Source organism: Archocentrus centrarchus, chromosome 1, assembly GCF_007364275.1.
Source record: "Archocentrus centrarchus isolate MPI-CPG fArcCen1 chromosome 1, fArcCen1, whole genome shotgun sequence".
NCBI classification, from domain to species: Eukaryota; Metazoa; Chordata; class Actinopteri; order Cichliformes; family Cichlidae; genus Archocentrus; species Archocentrus centrarchus.
This window is the reverse complement of record NC_044346.1, coordinates 8,738,877-8,760,162: the sequence shown is the minus strand read 5'-3', so window position 1 is coordinate 8,760,162 and position 21,286 is coordinate 8,738,877. Positions and strand designations below refer to the sequence as shown.

Genomic DNA, 21,286 nt, shown 5'->3' with positions numbered 1-21,286 from the left:
GAGAGAGAAGCTGAAGGAAGTAAAGGGAGGAAGGAGGTCTTAGAAAAAGTGTGTGAGTGTGTGACCACGGTGTTTTGTCCCCACTGTGCCTTCAGAAGAAACGACAGACTCTCAGATGACTGCTTAACCTGACAAACTCGAGCACCCCAGCCCAACCCTCCCAGTTAAAAATCCAACTTAAAATAAAATAAGAGACAAGATCAGGAGAGAAAAATAAAAGCAAAGTGATCTGTTATCTGTTCACCTGTTTTTTTCTTCTTCTTTTTACCCCTCGTCCCTCTCTATACACATTAAAGATCAAGGTTTTTTTACTTTTTACTTAAATTATATCCTGCTAGTCACCATATCACTTTTTTTATATATATATATATATATATATATATATATATATATATATATATATATATATATAGACGTTCTGTCCCCTTTTTTTGATCACATCCTCGGGGGGGGGGGGGGGGGGGGGGGGGGGCTGAATATTTGCAACTGTTGTCCCTGGAGATCAAGGACCTATAACCAGAAACACCAAACCAGACACCAAAATGTATCTGAGGTTGGAAAAAGAAAAGAAAAAGGGCTTCTTATTTGAATTTCACTTCCCCTCGTCTCTCATTCACGACACAAACCAGCTGTTTCAACTGCTGAGAGAAAGGGACAGTTACTATTAAGTCTGTGTATGCAGATGTGTGTAAGCAGCGACCGTGTGCGTCAGAGCACGGGCATTTGTAAGCATTCTGGAAATCTGCTTCTGTGTGCCTACAGGTCCTTCTCTCGTGCCTCTTCTTCCTCTCAGAACAGGTTCTCTTCAAAAATGGCCATCAGGTCGCTCTGGAAATTGATGTCGATGGTGTCTGCCATCTGTAGAAGAGACCGGAGAAGGAGAAGCAGCATTAATGGCTGATCCTAAAATAGAAATTCATACAAGCATTCACGTTTCTCCTTTTTCATACCGCCTCTCTCCTGCGCCTCTCCTGTTCGCGGCGCCGTGCCATCTCCCTCTGCTGGTCGAGAGCGTTTTGTGCAGCAGAGGTGGGTGGGGGGGCTTGCGGCTGTGTGGGTGGGGCCTGTGGGGAGTGGGTGGGTGGAGTTGAGGCGGGAGGTGTTGGAGCGAGCGGCGATTGCTGATCCTGGCGACGGCGGGCGTCTTCTTGCGCCCGACGCGCCTGCTCCATCGTGTCCTCGTCGTCACGGCTACAACAAAACATAAATAAGCAAATAAAAAGTGAGACAGCTGGCAGCAGCTCGTCAGTCAGTATCATGTGACACCTGCCATTTATTCCAATGAAGGTCGGACATAAATACAACCCAAAACAATAGCAGATTCTTTAGGCCAAGACAAACTGAGTGTAAAATTATTAAGGAAGAAATCGTACAAAGCTGAAAGAGTGGAACTGACTAAAAATACCCAAATCAGTGGACCCACACATCTCATGTTTCATGATTATGCCATAAAGCCTAATATGCAATATTTTACATCAACACGTGTTTAAATCTGCTCTGTCAGGATATCAGCCCATCCTGTTTGACATTAACATCAGCTGGCTGGATGCTGAAAAGCAGCTTACATAAATGGTTTGGATATTAAACCACCAACGAGCAAAAGCAATAAGGTGGTAAAGAGTGATATTAATAATACAAATTAAAAATGGTTTGTTCTGCCAGCAATATTTAAATCAAGCTAAATTATTTTATTACATGAAAATGCAGATTCTCATTCCTTCCTTGTTACACGTCCCACTCACCGCAGTTTCTCTTGCTCCCTCCTGGCCTGTTCAGCCTGTGCTTTCAGCTGTCTCTCTCTCTCCTCCTTCTCTCTTGCAGCCCGCTTGAACTGTTCGAAGCTGTCGCTTGACGAGCGCACCGAGGACGCCGGTGTGGACTGGGACTTTTGAGCCAGGCTGGCCCAAGAACCAATGTTCTTTATCTTCACATCCGATAAAAATAAACAAAAGAGGGGAAAAGAAAAAGACCAGGGTATGGAAAAAAAAAACGGTTAAATGAAGAACAGAAAAAAGATAAACCAGGAAGGGCAGTCTGGTTTAATGTGGTTTATGAAATTATTTTCTCATCTTGAGCTTCTACACACCTGTGTCTTCTTGGGAGCGATGGGGGTTTTGGGTTCCTGCTTGATTTTGTTGTCCTGCTGGGAGCAGGGTGGTGCAGGCGAGTCTGGCAGACGGGAAATGGGGCGAGAACCATCCAATGGCTTCATATCTAATCCTGAAGGAGACAAAGGAAGAGAAACACTTACATACGACGCACCTTAGGCCATGTCCACACTAAGTTTTCATTTTGAAATCCAATAACTTCAACAAATTTTGGTTTGGAAACTTTTAACCTTAACCTCCAGGATTGTACTGTAGTCTGGGTGGGATAATACCGTATTTTTTGGACTATAAGGCGCACTTAAAATCCTTAGATTTCCTCAAAAATCGGCAGTGAGCCTTATGTATAAATTCTTGTCGTGCTTACTGACCTTGAAACAATTTTATGTGGTACACTGCGCTCAAGAATCTGTCGAAATGTTTTAGTGCGACTTTGGTAAGGGAGGCTTCACAAATATTGACATTTTCCAAAGCGTACGACGGGGGGGAGGGGGGTAACACGTATGCTTTTCAAATAGTTAGAAAATGTCAGTAAGTGTAATTTGAGCGCTGCCATCTGACCGCCGACGGCTGAGGCATCCACACCACTGCACCATTGCGTGGTCTGCAGCAATATGGCCTCCGGTCTGGCAGATCAGTTCAAAGGCCTCATTGAATTCTGCAAAATAGTCCATCATCGATTCACAAAATGACTCTACTGACAATATTAGACAGGAACAAGCTGTGAGTGCAGCGCAGCAGGTGTGGAAAGCCGACGGAGATAAATTCAACAAGAAGTGGAAGCATTGATCCAAAAATGGAAACTGTACGCAGTCAACCGCAGAAGACGACGATGGATTTGGCTTATTTCCATCTATGCTGGCCCGGATATTTGTGCGTAATCTGGCCATTGGCGGCCGGCGCTGTTGCCAACTTTTGTGCAACAAATCTCGCTGTTGGCTGTCTCAAAAGTCACTAGAAGTCGCTAAAGGACGAATCGAGGTCCGTGTGTGTGTGTGCTGTCCCCCTCAGTGCCAAAGAGAGGTCCGGGCGATGCCACAGCGTATGAAGGGGCGCAGTACGAGCGCTGTATGTACACAAAACACGGTGACAGCGGAGTTTTCAGGTTTCCGGTGTTGAGTCAAAAAGGGATTTCCTTTTTTTTTTTTTTTTTATGTTTTTTCTTTGCTTATATATCGGTAAATATACAGGTGCACAGGATTTGTGAAGGGCTTATATATAAAATGAAGAAATGACTTGTTCTTACCCTCATTAATAAAGAATATATTGTAGCGTCTGTTAAGAAGTTGAAGAAGATGGCGAGAGATTGCCAGCAAAAGTTGCCCTTTTATTAACAATTAAATGGTTGCTGTGCTGCAACCAAAACAAAACAGGAACAACGAGACTGACTCGGATAATGACGAGAGGGAACCCGGCATGCTTGATGCTGAAATCGCCCAACTGTTCAACTCAGACACTGAAGATGAGGAATGTGATGGATTTGTGGGAGATGAATGATTTAAAATGTGTGTATTTTTCTGTATTTGTTACAACTGAACAATATTCTGAGTTATTGGGAATGAGTTGAATAAAGTTCAACTTACCTGACGCTTTTGTTTCGCTCTACATATGTTTTATCATGCGCCTTATAATCCAGTGCGCCTTACGGTCCGCAAAATACGGTAGATTTTGAAATGACAAAAGACACCCACCTTTTCTGTCTGATTGGCCACGCCCCTAACAAATGACAGGTGTTGCTGACCACACCGTCTTATTATATTACTACTACATCCATATGCAAGACGCAAACCGTGAATTCTCATGTTATTTTCTGGTGTGTTAGTTGGTAAAGATATTAGTTGAATAGATGCTTTTTAAAATGAAAATGACTACCTCCACACTAAGGTGTTAACTGGACACGACTTAAACTGTAGATAACTCAGAATCCAAACAATAGCTTTCTGCATTCAATGGAAATGCAGTAACATGAGGATCGAGCACATTCTGAAACACAAAAATACCTGGAAAAACTACCGAAAAAGTAAATGTGACCTCCTATGGCTTTATATATGACTGGATTGTAAAACAGATACACGCTTTTGTACTCACGGTGTTTGTTGTCTGGTTTGTGTGCATCTTGACGAACGCCAGGGCTAAAGGGTGAGGGGGGCAGTACTGGTGACTGGGGAAACTTTTCTTTGATCCCCACCAGGTTCGACCTCTGCTCCTGTACAGCATGAAGGAAATCAAAAATCACTTTTGTCAAATTGATTATTTTTTTTTTTTTAAACATTTAAATGGATTATTGGACTCGTCAGTTATGCCTCTAGGCTTTCACGGGCTCAAAATACATACTTAAATATATAATGCAGAGAGGCATTTGCTTGGAGTCCAGATAGACATACAGTCCAAAGTCAATGCTAGATCACTTACATGCTTCTTGGTCTGTGGAGGCGACTGCTGTCCCATTGCATGGAACTGAGGCATCGGAGGAGAGTGCATCAGAGGAGAGGGGCTGTCACGCAGGCAACCTGAAAAACGGGAGGGGAGAGAGATTGCAGTGTACCACCGTTTCATTTAATGGCTCATTTATCATGTCTACAATGATTATGTCTAATGGGTGCCAGTAATTAGGGTCAATATTACAGACTATGCAGTAATTTATAACTTTTATCTTTAAGGTCTGTTTTGCGGTGCTGTTATGCAACAGGAGCAGCCTCATGTACTGTAGCTTTTTCAACTGTGACCACAGGTCACATAATAGAAGCCTTGCAAGATGTAGCAATCCTTTAAAAGAAAGACATTTTGCTCCACCGTATGGCCAAATGTATGTATGACAAAATAGACTGCTCAAAAAATTTAAAGGAGCATAGCGTCAAGCGAGTTAAACCTCTGACATACTGATCTGGTCAGTTAAGTAACAGAGGGGGTTGTTAATCAGTTTCACCTGCTTTGGTGTTAATGAAATCAACAACAGGTGCACTAGAGGAGCAACAATGAGACAACCTCCAAAACAGGTGGAGGCCACAGACATTTTTCCCTCCTCATCTTTTCTGACTGTTTTTTCAAGAGTTTTGCATTTGGCTAGAGTCAGTGAAACTACTGATAGCTGAGGTGATACCTGGACCCTACAGAGGTTCCACAGGTAGTCCAACTCCTCCAGGATGGCACGTCAATATGTGCCACTGTCAGAAGGTTTGCGGTGTCTCCCAGCACAGTCTCAAGAGCTTTGAGGAGATTCCAGGAGACAGGCAGTTACTTTAAGAGAGCTGAACAGGGCCGTACAAGGTCCTTAACACATCAGCAGGACTGGGATCTACTGCTTTGTGCAAGGAGGAACAGGATGAGCACTGCTGCACAGAGCCCTACAAGATGACCTTCGGCGGGCCACTGGCATTTGCTGCCGAATACCAGAATTGGCAGGTTCACCCCTGGCACCCTGTGCTTTTCACAGATGAGAGCAGGTTCATCCTGAGCACACGTGACAGATGTGAAAGAGTCTGGTGAAGCCGTGGAGAACGTTATGCTGCCTGTAACATCGTTCAGCATGACCGGTGTGGTAGTGGGTCAGTGATGGTCTGGAGAGGTATATCCATGGAGTTACGCACAGACCTCTATAGGCTAGGCAACGACACCCTGCCTGCCATCAGGTATCAGGATGAAATCCTCGGAACACTGTCAGACCCTACGCCAGTGCAGTGGGTCCTGGGTTCCTCCTGGTGCAAGACAATGCCCGGTCTCATGTGGTGAGAGGATGCAGGCAGTTCCTGGAGATGAAGGAATTGATACCACTGACTGGCACCCACGCTCGCCTGAACTAAATCCAATAGACCAGCTCTGAGACATTATGTTTTGGTCCATCGACGTTGTCCTCTGTGATGCCCTTGTCCAGATCTGGGAGTTTTTGAAGTGTTTTTTTAATTCAGCTGAACGTAGGTTGAGAATTTTTATCCCTAACATGTTACCGAGTCCATATCAGTATAATTTTTTCCCCCCACTGAGATCTGATCTATTTCCAAAGAGTTCCTTTTATTTTTTTTTTGAGCAGTGTACATTGTTAAAATTTGTTTTTACTTGGTACAGTACATTGAAGTATTCTGAGAACTACAATACTGTTCTATCTTTAAAAACCATTGTTTAAACCACTCCTACTCCTGTAGTTGTTTATTTTTTAAAATGGTGTTTTTGAATTAAAAGATAAACAAAAGAAAAAAACCCAACTGCACCTTTACTCCAATTTCTCATAACCCTGAATGGCACCCATTTATTACAAAAATGTAGCTCTTTTGTCCCTTAAAATGACAGAAGGGCAAGGAAAAAAAGTGAAGCTGCGTATGGACTGTCCCAGGTGAAAGTGGACAACACTAATTAACTGTGGCGATATCTTAGGTTGTGGCAGAGAAACAAAGGTTGATCCTACATGTGATGAATGCTCAGAGTTGGTCATCATCAGTAACAGCAATTTAGGATGATCACTTTGCAATGGGCATCTTCTGACCAGCCAATAGAAATGCAGCATTAAATGCACCGATCAACTCAGCACTAGCTCTTGTGAAAAAGCAAAACAAAGTAATGTTGGGAATTCCAACAAAGATGAAAATCTAGCTGAGCTGTATCAGCAGAAGCTTTGTTTGTATTGAGTCCTCCAGCTGTTGAAGACCATACCAAGGAGGCGGTAGCATCTAGACAAACAGCGGAGGAAAGCAGCTGTGCTTTTTTAGCCCCGATTCAGTATGTACTATCAATCATACAGTCTACATGCTTCAGTCTTTATGCCCTATACCCAAGTTTATAAGATACATCGATCTATCTACCTGTGCCCAAACCCTGTGAGATTTCACAGGGTTTGGGCACTATAGTAGAAATATGTTGTAACTGCCGTGGAAGCAATGACAGGTGTTTTTTTGTGTGTGCTTTGCTCTTGTTTGCATGTTACACACACTGCATCAGAGAACATCTGTTTTTCCCAACTTTCCTAGTTAAGTGTAGCTTAGAGTTTTTCCAGTGTGTTGATGTCAGTGTAGGGCACATGATTGCAAAGCAGCTTCTTACTCAAAAGCAACAGCATCTGTCACTAGTGCAGCTTTCGGAGTGTGTGTGACCATTAGGCATTAAGGACCTTACCTGTTGCGAAAGGCTCTGCTTTGCTTCGTGGCGATGCCTGTTGTTGGTGCTGTTGCAACTCTTGTACCTTCTGCTGCAGGATCCCGCCCTTTTGCTGCTGCGGTACTGACGTGTGCGTATGCGGGAATGACTGCTGCATGTGCGCGTGGCCTGAGCTGTGTCTCTGCGTCAGAACGGGGGCGGTTGTCGTCATAACCTGCGTGTGCATTGACGGCCCCAGCTGAGAGGCAACCTGCACAGGAGAATGCGTGTGCAGTGGCTGTGTCTGTGTGGTGGGTCTGGCCTGAAGTGACTGCAGGAGGTTGTGGACCTGACTGAGTGGTGGGGTTTCAGAACTGGTGGGTGTTGGCTCTTCGTCGTCCTCCAGCAGGGCTTGGGGGGGCTGCGCCGAGAGGGTGCCCAGGATGCCGTGGGATGGCGGTGACGGGACGCGAGGGCGGGGGACAGGCTGCTGCGGGAGGGTAAGAGGAAGTGAGGGCTGAAGTTGGGGTGAGGAAGATGGAGGCAGGGAAGGGAGGGAGGATGGAGGAGGCTGTGCAGGTTTGGGTGGAAGCGGCGCTGCACGGTTGCTAGGTCTTGATGGTTGCTGGGGAAGAGCATTGTGGATTGCTGCAAATGTGGAAGAGAAGAATGGGAAAGGCATGAAAAAAAAAAAAAAAAACATGAAACAGGAAGTTGTGCATATCATGAAAGTTCCATTCATGGGATTGTTTTAGCCCCTAAAGCCTCACCTCTCATTAGATTGACATTTCCCCACACACAGACTTTTAATGGGCAACCAATGGATATTATCAGCTGACCAAGTATCCTGGACATTTTTTATTGTCAATTTTTTTTTTTTAATGTCATGTTCTTTTATTTCTACATTTCATTTCAGAGAATGGCACCATCTTTGATTTACTCAAAGACATTTAAAAAAAAAAAAAATTGTAAAAAATTACTTATCTGCTCTTCCTTCTCTCATTTGTGACTTCATCTGCTTGCTTGTGGCTCTACTCAAACACTTTAAACTACTAGGAATTACCCAATGGCAAGATGTAATATTGGAATAATTCAGGCATGTTTGAACCAGAACTGGAGGAGGATGAGAAGAGCAAAGTGCACCAAGCTGTTCTGTTGTGAGAGTACAACTCTAAAAAGGAGCAAGATGGAAGTCAGACTTATAGTGATGCCTAAAGGTTGATGTGTGTTTTGTGGTAGATGATGAGCCTTCAGTTTGAGTACATTAGCAGTGATGCTCATGCTAGATTGAAAACAATCTAAGAGCTTCCTGGCATCCTGACTGCCTGTTAGATCAAAAAGTTAGCTGATGATATGGAAAGCCACATAAATTAACCACATTTGTTCATTAGTTTTGTTATTTAAGAAATCCCGGTTGTCTGAATCTGGATTTTTATTAATACTATTACTGAAAAACTACAGTTCAAAAGCAGAAATGCTCAGCGTTGGCACCGTCTCCATATTTCAGTCATTATTGGTCAACTGGCATGCAAAAACACACTATGTGTTTGATAATGAGCATGCATCAGTGTAATATTACATATATGGCAGAAAATAGGGGAAAACACAATAGGTAACCTTTAATGGCACTTGATGAGATGAACTTTTGTTTTGTTTTTTTTAGCAGAGTCCTGCTGTAGCGTACATACCTGGAGAAGGTAAAATAGGATGTTGGTTTAAGAAAGGATGTGTCTCAGAAGGCATCTGGTTAATAGGTGCATTTGTATTGAGGAGGCCAGAGGCAACAGGAGCACCAACAGTAGTAATGGTTACATTAGGCTCCGTGTTGGACTGCGTCAGGTGTGAATTCATGAAGTGGGCCAGAGGATCAAATGCTGGAGCCAACAGCTGAGAGGAATCCAGAGAGGGGACAGAGACAGGGACGGCGGGAGGGGGGATATACGGTGGTTTGGACTGAACCACCTGAGGCTGAGGTTGAGGTTGAGGCTGAAGAGTGACTTGGCCCACTCCACTACCGAGGGACTGGTGCTGCTGTCTCTTGGTGTCCTTGTTAGTTGAAGTCTTCTTCTGTTGCTTGGGAACCAGCCCTGTACAGACAGCACAATGAAGAAATAAGAAGCTGAAGAATAAACCTGTGACACGCTGGTGCAGAGTGCTGAGTGTATATTACCACTGTCAGAGTCTTCACTATCAGAGGAGTCACTGCTGCCTGAAGATGAGGATCCCGTCTTCACCTTTGTCACATTTGTCATTTCCAGAGGCTTTTCTGCTGAAACAAAGAGCCACAACATTCAGAGATCAAACACAACATCACTCATATTTTTCCAATAAGAACAGAAGAAGTGACGCGTCTTCAAATGTAAACTCTCCAACGTGTGAAAGTAATGTTAAGTGCACATCAAATAGAGGGCATTTTATCTTATTCAATGACTGATAATTCAGAATTAATAATTTTTTCTCAAAGTTGAAGTTAGCTCTGTTTCTGGAACAGAAAAGCCAGTTTACCTGTCCTCGAGGTAAACTCACAGTTTACCTGGTGTTGCTGGTCTAAATGAAAACGTCTCAGATGACTGACAGCTCAAATGTATATTCAGGTATTATTGCTAAAAACCAGAATCCTCAGCTGAGACTTGCACAAAAATCTTTGGAATAAAAAAAAAATAAAATCTAAGTCAAAGTCCTTCAAAATAAGTGTTAAGCATGCAAAAAGCCTACCTGATGGTTTTTTCTTCTTCCTGAGGCAGCTTGAGACGTACTTCTCCAGCTCTCTCAGTGTGGAGGGCTTCAGCGTCTCAAAATCAATCTCAATCTCATCCGGATTGGAGTTTTTCAGCGAAGGCTCACGGGTTTGGATTATGTGCACGACACGGCCCAGCTTGTCTCCAGGCAACTTATTGATATCCAGGCTCAGCTGGCGCTTCTCCTCATATGACATTGGCTTGCACCTGTCAGCAGACACGTCTATAGGAAAGCATTACAATAGGTTAATAAAGGTCCTTAGCATGCATATAAACAAAACTCAATCACATTTCCTGTAATATACGTACCTATGTCAACCTCTTCAAGAGAGGCTGAAGGGACAAGAGGGGTCGGCCCAGGCTGAGGGGGTACAGCAGGCCGGGTGTTTTTAACTCCTTCTTTCTTACTGCAAACAACAAAATATTAGATTAGCTCCAGATAACAGAGGCACAATAACATTTCTTAGCTTTTTCCTTCTGGAAAACCTACCTGGGCTTTTTCCTCTCTTTTTTTGCACTGATAGGTTCTTTACTACTTTTGTTTTTCTTAGACGTCTGAAGCACTGCAAGCGGAGGAGTCTCCACAGGTTCTTCTACTCCCACCTTCTTCTTGTACTTTTCTTTCTTCTTTTCCTTCTTCTCCCTCTCTTTTTTCTTGGGCTTGCTGGCCTGCGGCTGGGAGAGCGCTGCCAGCTGCTCATGGACAGCTTTGAGCTAGAGGACACGGACACATGTTAAAGAGATGGTAAGAGACTGCACATTCGATTCTCTGAGCTCCAGCATTCACCCATGTTTCAGTGTTCTGCATGGCCCACCCACCTGTTCTGTTTCATTAGCCTCCCTCCCCCTTAATTTCCCCTCGTCTAACCTGTTCCTGTAACTCTGCCAGTCGCTGTTGCCTTTCTTGTTCCGAGTCTCCTCCTGAGGACTCAGATTCTGAAGAACTCGAGCTGTCGTCTTCTGAGGCAGCAGGAGGAGGTGGGACTTGTCGTGTGGAGGGGGCAGGGTGGAGGGCCGACGACGGTGTGGGAACAGGGACTGGCTCCTCGGGGTCATCGGGCATTTTGGCGAAACGCATCTCAAACACGTCCTGTAGGACGAGAGGACAGCAAGAAAAACTGTGAGCTTGAGTGGAACCACAAACATATTCTACAGATTCTCTCTACAGGAGTCCAAATGGTGTGAAACTAGATAACATTAATACAATGTTCGTTAACTGTTTATCAGTAATTCAAGCAATCAAGATGTGACTGACTTTCACTTTTAATGGGTTTAATGAAGATATTACATATACAGTACCCGTCAAAATTACAGCCATTTTTTTAAACTCTCCCTGTATTTTCATTTGCACAAATTAAAGATGACTCGGATGATAAGGACTCAGTCTGGAACACCAAACGCTGAGCTTCCTTCTTGAGATGGTTTGCCAGGCCTTTACTGCAGCATTCTTCAGCTGCTATTTGCTCCCGTCTTCAGCAAGTGAGGCCGAGTGAGCACTGACATTTATGAACTTACCTTTTCATTCTCTTAAGAAGCTCTTAGGTTGTTTTCACAGTATGCTTTGGGCCATTATCCCATCAGCTTTGCAAGATTTGACTAAATCTGAAAACATTTATCTCCTGGTTCAAATGACTGTTCAGTCGTGCCACATGTAGCAGTAAGCTGTCGGGTCTGTGCTGCATGATGCAGAGACCTATGCATTTTCCTCTTATCCGTGACTATTAGTTAATATGATAAAACAGTGAGCTGTGGATCCACCTGTGGCAAAGATTTTAAAAAAGCATCACTATCTTTATTATATGTGTTATGGGCAAAAATATACAGATGTGCAATTGTATTAAAAAATAATAATAATGAAAAAAGGTACATTTTAGAGCCTTCTGTCAATCAAAACATCTCCAACTTTCTTACCAGGGAGGGTGGGTATTTGGTAAACTGGCCCTTTACAGACTCAGTTTTATTTTAGAAGCACTTCTTTTCCCTTCAAATGTTTTTTTCCCCTCCCTCCTGACTTTTCTTTGGTGCTGCCTGAAAATCTTTCCTATACATTCATTAATTCTGGCAAATTCAGTTTCCACTTCCATTGAATGATTTCTATGAGATGTTGGAAACTGCTTTTATTCAGGTTTAGAGGGGTATCCAAAGACTTGGGTGTAAAGAGTATATCCTGTTTATTATGGTTTGCGAGACAGTGTGTAAAATGTGTGGCTTACCTGTAATTTACGGGCCATGGCCACCACATCGTGGTCTGGAGGGTTGTATTTGTAACAGTTGGAGAACATCAACCTGACATCTGCTGCGAATTCTTGAGCATCTCTGTACTGTCTGTTGTCCAGCTTTTTCTGCAGGCAAAAAACAAACAAAAAAAACAAACGGTATGGATCAAAATTGAGCAAGTTTAAAGTTTAAAGATGATCCTCTCTTTTTATAACCTTTTACAAAACTGAGACCTGCAAGCTGACAAGTTCTTATTTTTGTCCAGTATTTCCTGATTTACATCCTCTTGGTTATTTTAACTGCGTCCTAAGTCATACTTTTGCATAAAACATTATTTGTTAAAGTTTATGGCAAAAAGATTTAAAAAAAAAAAAAAAAAAGAAAACAAACCTGCAACATAGCAAAAACTTTGGTATCAACACAAAGTTTTCTTACTGAGGCTGATCCCTTCCCAACTGTAATAACAGGTTTGTAAAGGTTGTAATAAAATCACCTTGATGGTGCTGAGATCCATGGGGTGCTTGATGATTTCATGGTAGTCATGAAGGCCGAGAGCTTTCGCATCAACAGGTTTGTAAAACGGCCACGCATAGGCCACATGTTTCTTAGACAGCATCTCTCTGACGAGACGTGCGCACCAACGCAACTGCTCCTGGCGTTTCGGTGTTCCTGTCCCTCCCATCTCCAAGCCTCCTACAAGGTGATGCTGAGAGTCTGGCTGTGATGCTTCTCTTTTGGGCTGCTTTGTTGGGCGAATGCTGTCTCGGCGTGGCCGAGTCTCAGCAGAAACAGGAGATGATTCACTGAGCTGATCGTTGGCGGTGGGCGTCGTGGTATCAGCTTTCCTCTTCTGGCTCTTCCTTTGCTGTTGGAACAGAAGAGTTTAGAGGTCAGGAGCTGAAAATCAATTCAATTCAGTTTTATTTATAGAACGCCAAATTACAACAAACATTCACCTCAAGGCACTTTATATTGTAAGGTAAATCAGCATGTGTCTTAGTGAGAATGGATGATGACCTCTGTCTTACCTTGATGAGGGCAGGGGAGCTTTGCAGTATGGGGGCAGTAGGATGGAGGCCTGGGTGAGTCACAGTTGGAGGGGGAACAGATGTCATGCCCTGGGCCAGGACGTCTGAAGTGGAGAGTGAGAATTGCAGTCCCAGATGGTTTGTGGGTGTAGGAGGCACACGGGGAGGCTGAGGCTGGCCTAGAGGCTGAGCCAGAGGTTGAGACAGAGGCTGGACCAGAGGATGAGCCAGAGGCTGGGCCAGCGGATGAGCCAGAGGCTGGGCCAGCGGATGAGCCAGAGGCTGGGCCAGCGGATGAGCCAGAGGTTGGGCCAGCGGATGAGCCAGAGGTTGGGCCAGCGGATGAGCCAGAGGATGGGCCAAGGGTTGGGCCAGAGGCTGAGTTAGGGGTTGGGCCAGAGGCTGAGCTAGAGGTTGAGCCAGAGGCTGAGCCAGGGCTTGGGCCAGAGGCTGAGCCAAGGGTAAGACAGGAGAACTTTGAGGAGCGGGTGCACCACGGGTATGTGGAGTGGTTGAAGGGGATGAAAAGCCTCGTGTATGCGGGGTGGTGGAGGGGGATGATGAGTCTTGCCCTGAATCTGATTTTGAGATCAGACCTGGAAGAAGGAATACAAAATGTGAACATGAGGAGCACAAAGATGAAACCACAGAAAATAACCCCAACCATTCTTGCCAAGACCTACTTTACCATACCCAAACTGTTCAACAGGTTTAAGGGAGATCCCCAACAGGCATGAAACAACCAAAACCTGATTTGTCAATAAAAGTTCCACAATAGGTGTGGCTGATTAAGTGGGTGGAGGAGAGCAGAAAACAATGGAACCAAACATACAAGCTGAGCTGGCTAGATTAGTAGCATTTGCATATCACTGCCACTGACATATGAAAACTCTTCTTCAAAATCTTAAGTGTATACCAGGAATTCACACAAGTACAAATACGACCGCTAGCATTAAGTTATAGCACCTTTTCTACTGATGCAGAGGCAAGAAAAAACACTTCTGCATCCTATAAAAATAAATATTAATGAATAAAACATTACCTGTCTCCCGCCTGCCTCCTCGACGTCCCTTTGTAACCACAGCAATCTCAGTCTCCTCCTGCGGCATCTCTGTAATCTTCTGGAGAAAGAGCTTTTCCAAGGCTTCTGCCATTAGCACAATATCATCCCCAGGCTAAACACACAAACACATGAAAACAGCAGAGGGCATTAGCCCATTGTATATCTATTAATGTCTTTGAGCAGGACAATGCTGTTATTGAAGCCACACGTGCATACAACTTCTACTGTGGCTGACCTTGTTGTAGATGTAGCAGTTTGTGAACATTGTGTTGAAGTCTTGGATACACTCCTGGGCATTCCAGTAGTAGTTGTTCTCCAGGCGTTTTTTTATTGTGCCCATGTCCATAGGATTCTTTATGATCTTATAGTAGTCCTTAAAGAGCCAGACAAAGGCACATAAATGTAAGGAGGGGTTCAACATTATGATTAAAGATGCGTCACTGCCTCAGTGCAACGGCATTCATAAGAAAACTTACTATTACATGCACACATTTAAATACTCTGTAGCTTTGCATTTTAATATATTTATATTTAACATATAAAGCGACTCAGGAAAGCTGCTCTGGATTATTGATTGAACTCAATTTATGGGTTACTGAATAGACAAAAGACAGACGCTCTCTTGATATTTCATTAATCGTTTTAATTATTTTTAAGAGGAGGAAAATAAATAAATCAATCAAATATTAGCAGGTTTCCAGTTGCAGTATCAAAGATGGACGTACCCACCGTGACGTCACCTGCTGTTTAGTGAAATCCCATTTTGAAGCTTTGAGCTGAGCATTTTCACCATCACTATCTTCATGTTTTGAAATGAGATAATCCTCCTTTCTCTCATAATGACAATAATTTACAAAATGAACTTCATACTGTATTCAGTGTGAGCTGAAGCTAGCTATACAGCCCACAAAATCACCAGGAAGGTGTTTACACAGGTCACAGAGCTGAGCATCATTTTCCCCACACACTTTTATCCAAAACAATGTGTTTTTATGCATGTGGCACATAACAGTATCTTGATTAACACGTGGACGGCTCAGGATCTGATGGTAAATAATGTTTCGTGGTCTTCTACACAAAACATTCCTTGCAAAACAGAGCAAAACATTCCAAAACATTCCATTCCTTCCTTGCTCCAGCCTCTGACGGGGACGGTCGCATTCTATCTCTCTCCCTGCCCTCCCTATCTTTCCTGCTTGCTGCTTGCTGTGAGAGCGTCTCTTGCACACTGTTCGAATCCCAGAACTATGTGTGAAGGCCGCTATCCCCCTCAGCCCTCTCTGTGATTTGTGAAGCTGGATCTGGTGTACCAAGGCTGCTGATGAACTTCCATCACTATCAGCAAACTTGCCTGGGAGCTGGCATCTGGGCTCCACAATGCCCCCACCCTCTCGTCTCCGTCTGCGTCCCCTCCTGACCCTGACCCTACCCACCATACTGCTATCCCGGCTTTATATGTGCAATATGCTTTTTGCTGAGGTGTTTTTTGGAACCTCGTAAGGTGTTCTTTATGAACACAGTATGAGATGATTTTTTTGAACCTAACTATCCCAGTGTATCTCTTTCTGTCTCTCTGCTAAAGGTAGCGCCGTTGTGAAACGGTTGCATGACCTCAGACATCTGTCCCCCCCTGTCTGTGTTATGTTTTTGTTTTGGATGGATGTTCTGTTAACTGCAATTTCCCCATTTGTGGGACTAATAAAGGCATTCTTGATTCTTGACATTCATCCAGCTCTCCTCTGGGTAAATCCTGCGCTCCACCTGAATTTCAGGATCTCACACAGTCCCGGCAATTTCTATCAGAAGAGCTATACTTAACCTTATTTAAAGCAGAACGATTCTCCTTCAGCTGCCTCTCACTTATCTGAGTTGCCAAAGTCTTTTCAGAGAGAAACACACCGGCTACGTAAGAGCTGTGATTACACGGTATTATTTTCATTAGTACTGCTAATTTGTGCTTCTCTTGGCAGAATGTTGGTTACTATTAAAATGAACTGGCAGCTTCTTACTATGTAAATCTACACATTATTAGTAGATCACACTGCAACTGCAGCATACATAATAATAATAAACAAAAAAAAACACACACACCAAAAAAAAAAAAAAAAAAAAAAAAACATATAAAAGAAACAGCAGCTGCAGCCCTAGATGCATCCTTGACGTTGTTCCTCTGAAAAGCCAACACCTGCAGCAAAAAGTAAATGCCAGGACTAAAGGTACTACCAGGTGTGTCTCCTTGGTAACCATAATTAGAAGACCAATGGAGAGTTTTCCCCCCGCTCAACTAAAGTATTCAAGTCCATTGTAACAATGTGCCAAATGAGGAAATAAGTATGTAGAAAAGCGCGCACACACAGTTTGTGGAAGCCCAAAGCAGAAAAGTCAACGGTATGTTTTACTGCAGGATGACACCCTCACCTGTACTACTGTGTGAAACTTTGCATATGAAATTTATTTAGTAGTTGTTACAGTGCTTTTTTTGTGCTCCACTCTAATTACAGGCACACTGAGACACGCACACACACAAACATGTGACTCACAGGCAAATTGAGTTTGATGGCATCTACAGGAGCCTGGAAGGGCCAAGCAAAATTGTGTTTCCATAATGTCTTCAATACCACTTTTTGCAGGTACTGAAAAAGAGCAAAAAATATATATAAATACATAAGTCAAAGTGAAGTTTAACCAGCAGACGCAGTTCACAAAGCAATGTGCTCCTACCTGCAGCTGGTTGGTCTGTCGTTTGGGTCTGGAGGGGTTCCATGTTTCAGGGGGTGGAGGGTTGAAGGGGATAGGTGGTTGGGCAGAGGGAGGGTTCTGGCTGCTGCCTGCCTCCAGTCCGTCTCCCATCGCACTGGTGGGCTGCAGTGGCTGAGCAGACAGTTTAGGCAGATTGGACCTGGCAGGGGCAGGTGGGACCGGGGGGACCCCCTTCAGGCCATTACACTCCTCACGTGACTCTCTGAAAGAATCATTGAGAAAAGCGCCATCTCTGCAGCCGTCATGAGGAAAAACTTCTGACTCAACTTTCTGAGAATGCAGCTCACATCTAGCATTGCTGTCACACCTCAAATCTGAAACCAAACCACTATCACACCACAGTCAATATCAAACCACTTTTTACATGCTCCGTCTCTGTCATCTGTCTCACTATCACAACCCAGGGTGTGTACTTTGTTCTACAGTACAGCTTCAAAGGCCTCCGTGTGAGAAAACGACAACTTCGCAAAAGGTTGGATTTTTTTCCCACCCAAGAACACTAAAGACTTCATCTCTGAGGCTTTAGTCGCTCTGACAGCTGTGACTCAAACTCAGCATCTGATTTTGTCATTTTGAAATTACTGTCCTAAAACAGAAATCAGCTACTGAGGACTCAACATCTGTTTAAATGCACAAACAAAAGTATGTATTCCACATCAATTTCAAACTGTTAGCTCTCAGCATTGGAGCATAAATACTGACTTACTGCTTAAGATCAAATACTGTTATGGCTGTTCACCTGCAACACTTCTGATCCACTGAATAGAAGCAGAAAGTGTAAACATGTTACAGGTTTCACCAGCTATACAATTTCCAAAAACAATGCAGAGTATTTACCTAAGCTAAATGCACAAAGACTACAAAACATTGATTACTACATACAAATCCACAGCTCAGCTTTAGATCTTTTACATAAAGCTGAACTGTGGATTTTTGCTCTTAAATAATCTGTTACTTAAGAGCAAAATGGAATTGACAGAACAGTTCAATAAGATGAGGCAGAACTTCAAATGCATACCTTATCCAAGTAGAAGAATTATGAGCTAACAGAAGCATTTACACCAACTCCAAAGCACCTTAATATATTCCATGAAAAGTAAAAAAGTACTTTTCTAGTCTTAAGTACAAGGCTGTATGCTGTCTATCTGGTAATGACAACTTAGTCCATGCTTGGACTTTAACTGTCTTTGATCAAAAATTTGAAGCAGTTTTATAAACTGGACTAGATACAAGATAAAACTGGGGTGCAGGTATGACTGAAATTTGCGAGTATGTGTGTTTTGCTAGAAAGTCTAATGAAATGTGAGGACATCAGATACTGACTGGTGAAAGCAATTTTATTTAGCCTTTTATGGTGTAAGCAGACAAAAGGCAATAATGATCTTTTTAACAGCTAAAAATAATACAATTTAAACATCTTAACTTTCAAACCACAGATAAAAGTGGTCATTATTTTGCAGAAGAAAACTTCATTATTAAACCCTCTCAACTGCAGTCACAAAGGCCAGTTATTTTCTGGGGACTTACATGTTTGTTGCTGTGCAGCTGTGGTCTAATCCAGTTGTGTGATCATATCTCAGTTGGGGAGGTGGCAACTTCCCGGGGTAATGTGGGATGTTTGTCAGCGACACGCTGAGGCAGCACAAAAACCACAACACACAGAGAGCTGAGTGTCACACCTGTGAGAAACTGGGGTAAGAAACTACAGTCAATTTATCTAGTTAACATTTGTACAAATTGCCCTTTTTTTAAATTTTCCGGATAAAACAACAATTCCACATTAGAAAATAAAGAATTGAAAGCCCAAGACAGCCTGCTGATCCAGCTTTAATTCACAGACCTCACAGGTTTAATAAAGTTTTCTTAACTGTCATGATCACTGTTTTTTGCACCTATATAATACATGGTTTTATAGGTCTTTTGTGTTACTGTTTCTGTTTAGAGATTTTAAAACAAATTGGATGACGATGTAGTGTATTTAATGCAACACTCTTTTGGATAAAAACTGAACTCCACCTGACCTACAACCTTGGCATGCCTCAGATGACCTTTGATACCACTGTGGTCAAAGGAATTTCTCGGTGAGAATGAATCAAAGACAAGAGCCAGCATTTAGTTTATCACCTGACAGTTTCTTATGAGTTTCTTCTACTAAAGACCAAAAGCATCATTTAAATAAAAAAAGAGAAAGGTTTATTGATGTCTCTTTGTATGTTAGTGAAAACTGCACCACAGCCTGTGTCCTGCAACAGTTCCACGCAGTAAAGTTAAAAACAACAACAAAAGCCCCAGTTAAGTGGACTCCTTTAAGCAGTGGTCCTAAACCACCTTATTAACGTATACGGATACGTAATATACTCATAATAATTCTAACTGACCAACAGTCAGCACTGCAATGAGTGCCTGAGACCAAAAGCAAAAATAAAAGTACAACAATACTGCGGGAAATACTCAAAGGTCATTCTCCAAACTACGCAACTCCATAAAACTACACACAACAATAAGGGAACGCAGCGGTGTCGCAGCTGATTAGATCAGTAAACGATCAGAAACCCTATCGATCAAGCGACTGGACGTAATCAGACTGCGAAGCGTGTCACACAATGCTACTACTCCGCCACTGCCGACAACTGAGTCATAAACTTGTGATAAATAACGCGCAATTTATACAAACACGACACAATTTCCTGCAAAACAACTTTACTCCACAGCTAACCTTCCATGTCGGCGCATCGCCATTTCCACTGTGATCAAGTGACAGCTGCGCACGTAAACTGCGTTTCAGAATACGACTTGGACAGGCTTGATATTCTCGAAATGACGTACGGCACATTTCACATGAGCTTCTGCGCCACAGCGCCTTTACTACGCTAACGAGAGGACGTAACTTGTGTCACGAATACGGCCTACGGGGCTACAAACAAACAGCCTAGCAGCTAACTGGCTAACATGATAGCGACATGCAGCTAACGTGCACACTGACAACACGCAGAGTCCGCTGCTACAAAAACGGCCTCACACGAGTGGTAAGAGGACAAAGACACAACACAGAATATGCACGACAACACCAAATCGCTCGCACTTAAAAGCTAAAAAAACCCCGATCCACCTCGCGTGCCCGAGCCGGTGCAAGGCCTGCGCAGACAGCTCATGCTCCGCTTCCCGAAGCGCTCACTGAGCGGGCGGGAAATACGCCACCGACGCCCGCTGGAAGCATTTTATCGAAACCCCGGGGTTGTAAGCTTTCGTTAGATGTACCAGTGTAATCCACAAAAAGGCAATAAATGTTATTTTTACCTTCTTCGGTCGCTTGTCAGCGATCACAGACCTTCCTCGCCCCAAATCCAGAACAAACAGTCCCGTTTCACGTCGATGACGTCAGACGCACGGGGGGCAGGCTGAAATGTCACCTAGAGTTCCGCCCCCTCCCCCTCTCCCTCTCCCCCTCCCTCTCCCCGAGGAACATCACGCAATAGCTTGTAATCATTTCAGCCTGAGGAGCGTCTGCTGCGCCTCCTGCTAAACCGTTTGGTTTAAATAAATAACCGACTCCAAAATTTATATGTATATATATTATACTGATAGACATATGTATTTATGTAGCTGACGACAAGCAAGGTGGTCAAATGTGCCCGGCACGCACGGCACGTAGGCCACCCAGCTGCCATCTGTTTTCTCTGGAAATAAGTTTTCTACGAAGGAGAGAACAAAACACGACCAGAGCAGCCTGGACAGCAAAGGAAGAACCTGAAAACACTAAATAATGATCATTTAAAAAAATAACGTTAAAAACAAAATCAGTTATTGCTTTTGTCATTTTTCTTTATAATAGCGTCATTATATTTTCTATATAATGATGCTAAACCATTTTTTAAAAATTTGAACGTAAAATAAATTAAAAGTACTGAAGGAAGTGCTGTAAAATTTGCCAAATTAAAGAAAAAACACTGAACACTTGATGTTCTGTCATTTTGCTGGATCCATTTGTACGATAGAAGAGGGGTGTCAAACATGCAGCCCGGGGGCCAGAACCGGACGTCAAAGGGTCCAAATGGCTTTGCAAGAGTGAAAACTGCAGTGAAGTCATTCTTCAGTGTTTCAGTGATGTTCCTGTTGACAAGGTGCCAGCATTTCTACACAGGCGTGAAATGAATCTAATCTTGACAAACTGTTCAGTCTTGAGTCTGTCTTGAGTCACTTGGACACTTTACCTCCTCTGCCATCACTTTATCCATACAGTCCAGATACATTTTATTTATTACACTCACCCATATAATGCATACCATGTATGCTATGTACCTTACCGGCTAC

At 43.3% G+C, this 21,286-nt stretch overlaps 1 protein-coding gene across 2 annotated transcripts; it reads right to left on the bottom strand.

Moving 5' to 3' along the window:
* Positions 1-450: 450 nt before the first annotated feature.
* On the bottom strand, positions 451-20,347 carry LOC115780901 (bromodomain-containing protein 4-like). 2 transcript variants are annotated; one of them, XM_030730328.1, is made up of 22 exons: positions 20,273-20,347; positions 18,503-18,664; positions 16,937-17,177; positions 16,756-16,848; positions 14,451-14,588; positions 14,195-14,327; positions 13,153-13,748; positions 12,618-12,989; positions 12,121-12,249; positions 10,776-10,997; positions 10,398-10,621; positions 10,217-10,314; positions 9,885-10,130; positions 9,340-9,438; positions 8,858-9,256; positions 7,209-7,817; positions 4,518-4,615; positions 4,194-4,311; positions 2,087-2,220; positions 1,743-1,924; positions 951-1,191; positions 451-858 (listed from the first exon to the last, which is right to left on the bottom strand). In XM_030730328.1, exons 3-22 carry the CDS (start codon positions 17,063-17,065, stop codon positions 790-792), a joined length of 4,329 nt encoding a protein of 1,442 aa, XP_030586188.1. In that variant the 5' UTR covers positions 17,066-17,177; positions 18,503-18,664; positions 20,273-20,347; the 3' UTR covers positions 451-789. The 2 variants fall into 2 exon arrangements, with proteins under 2 accessions (XP_030586188.1, XP_030586198.1); XM_030730338.1 differs by having other exon boundaries at positions 9,340-9,435.
* Positions 20,348-21,286: the final 939 nt, after the last annotated feature.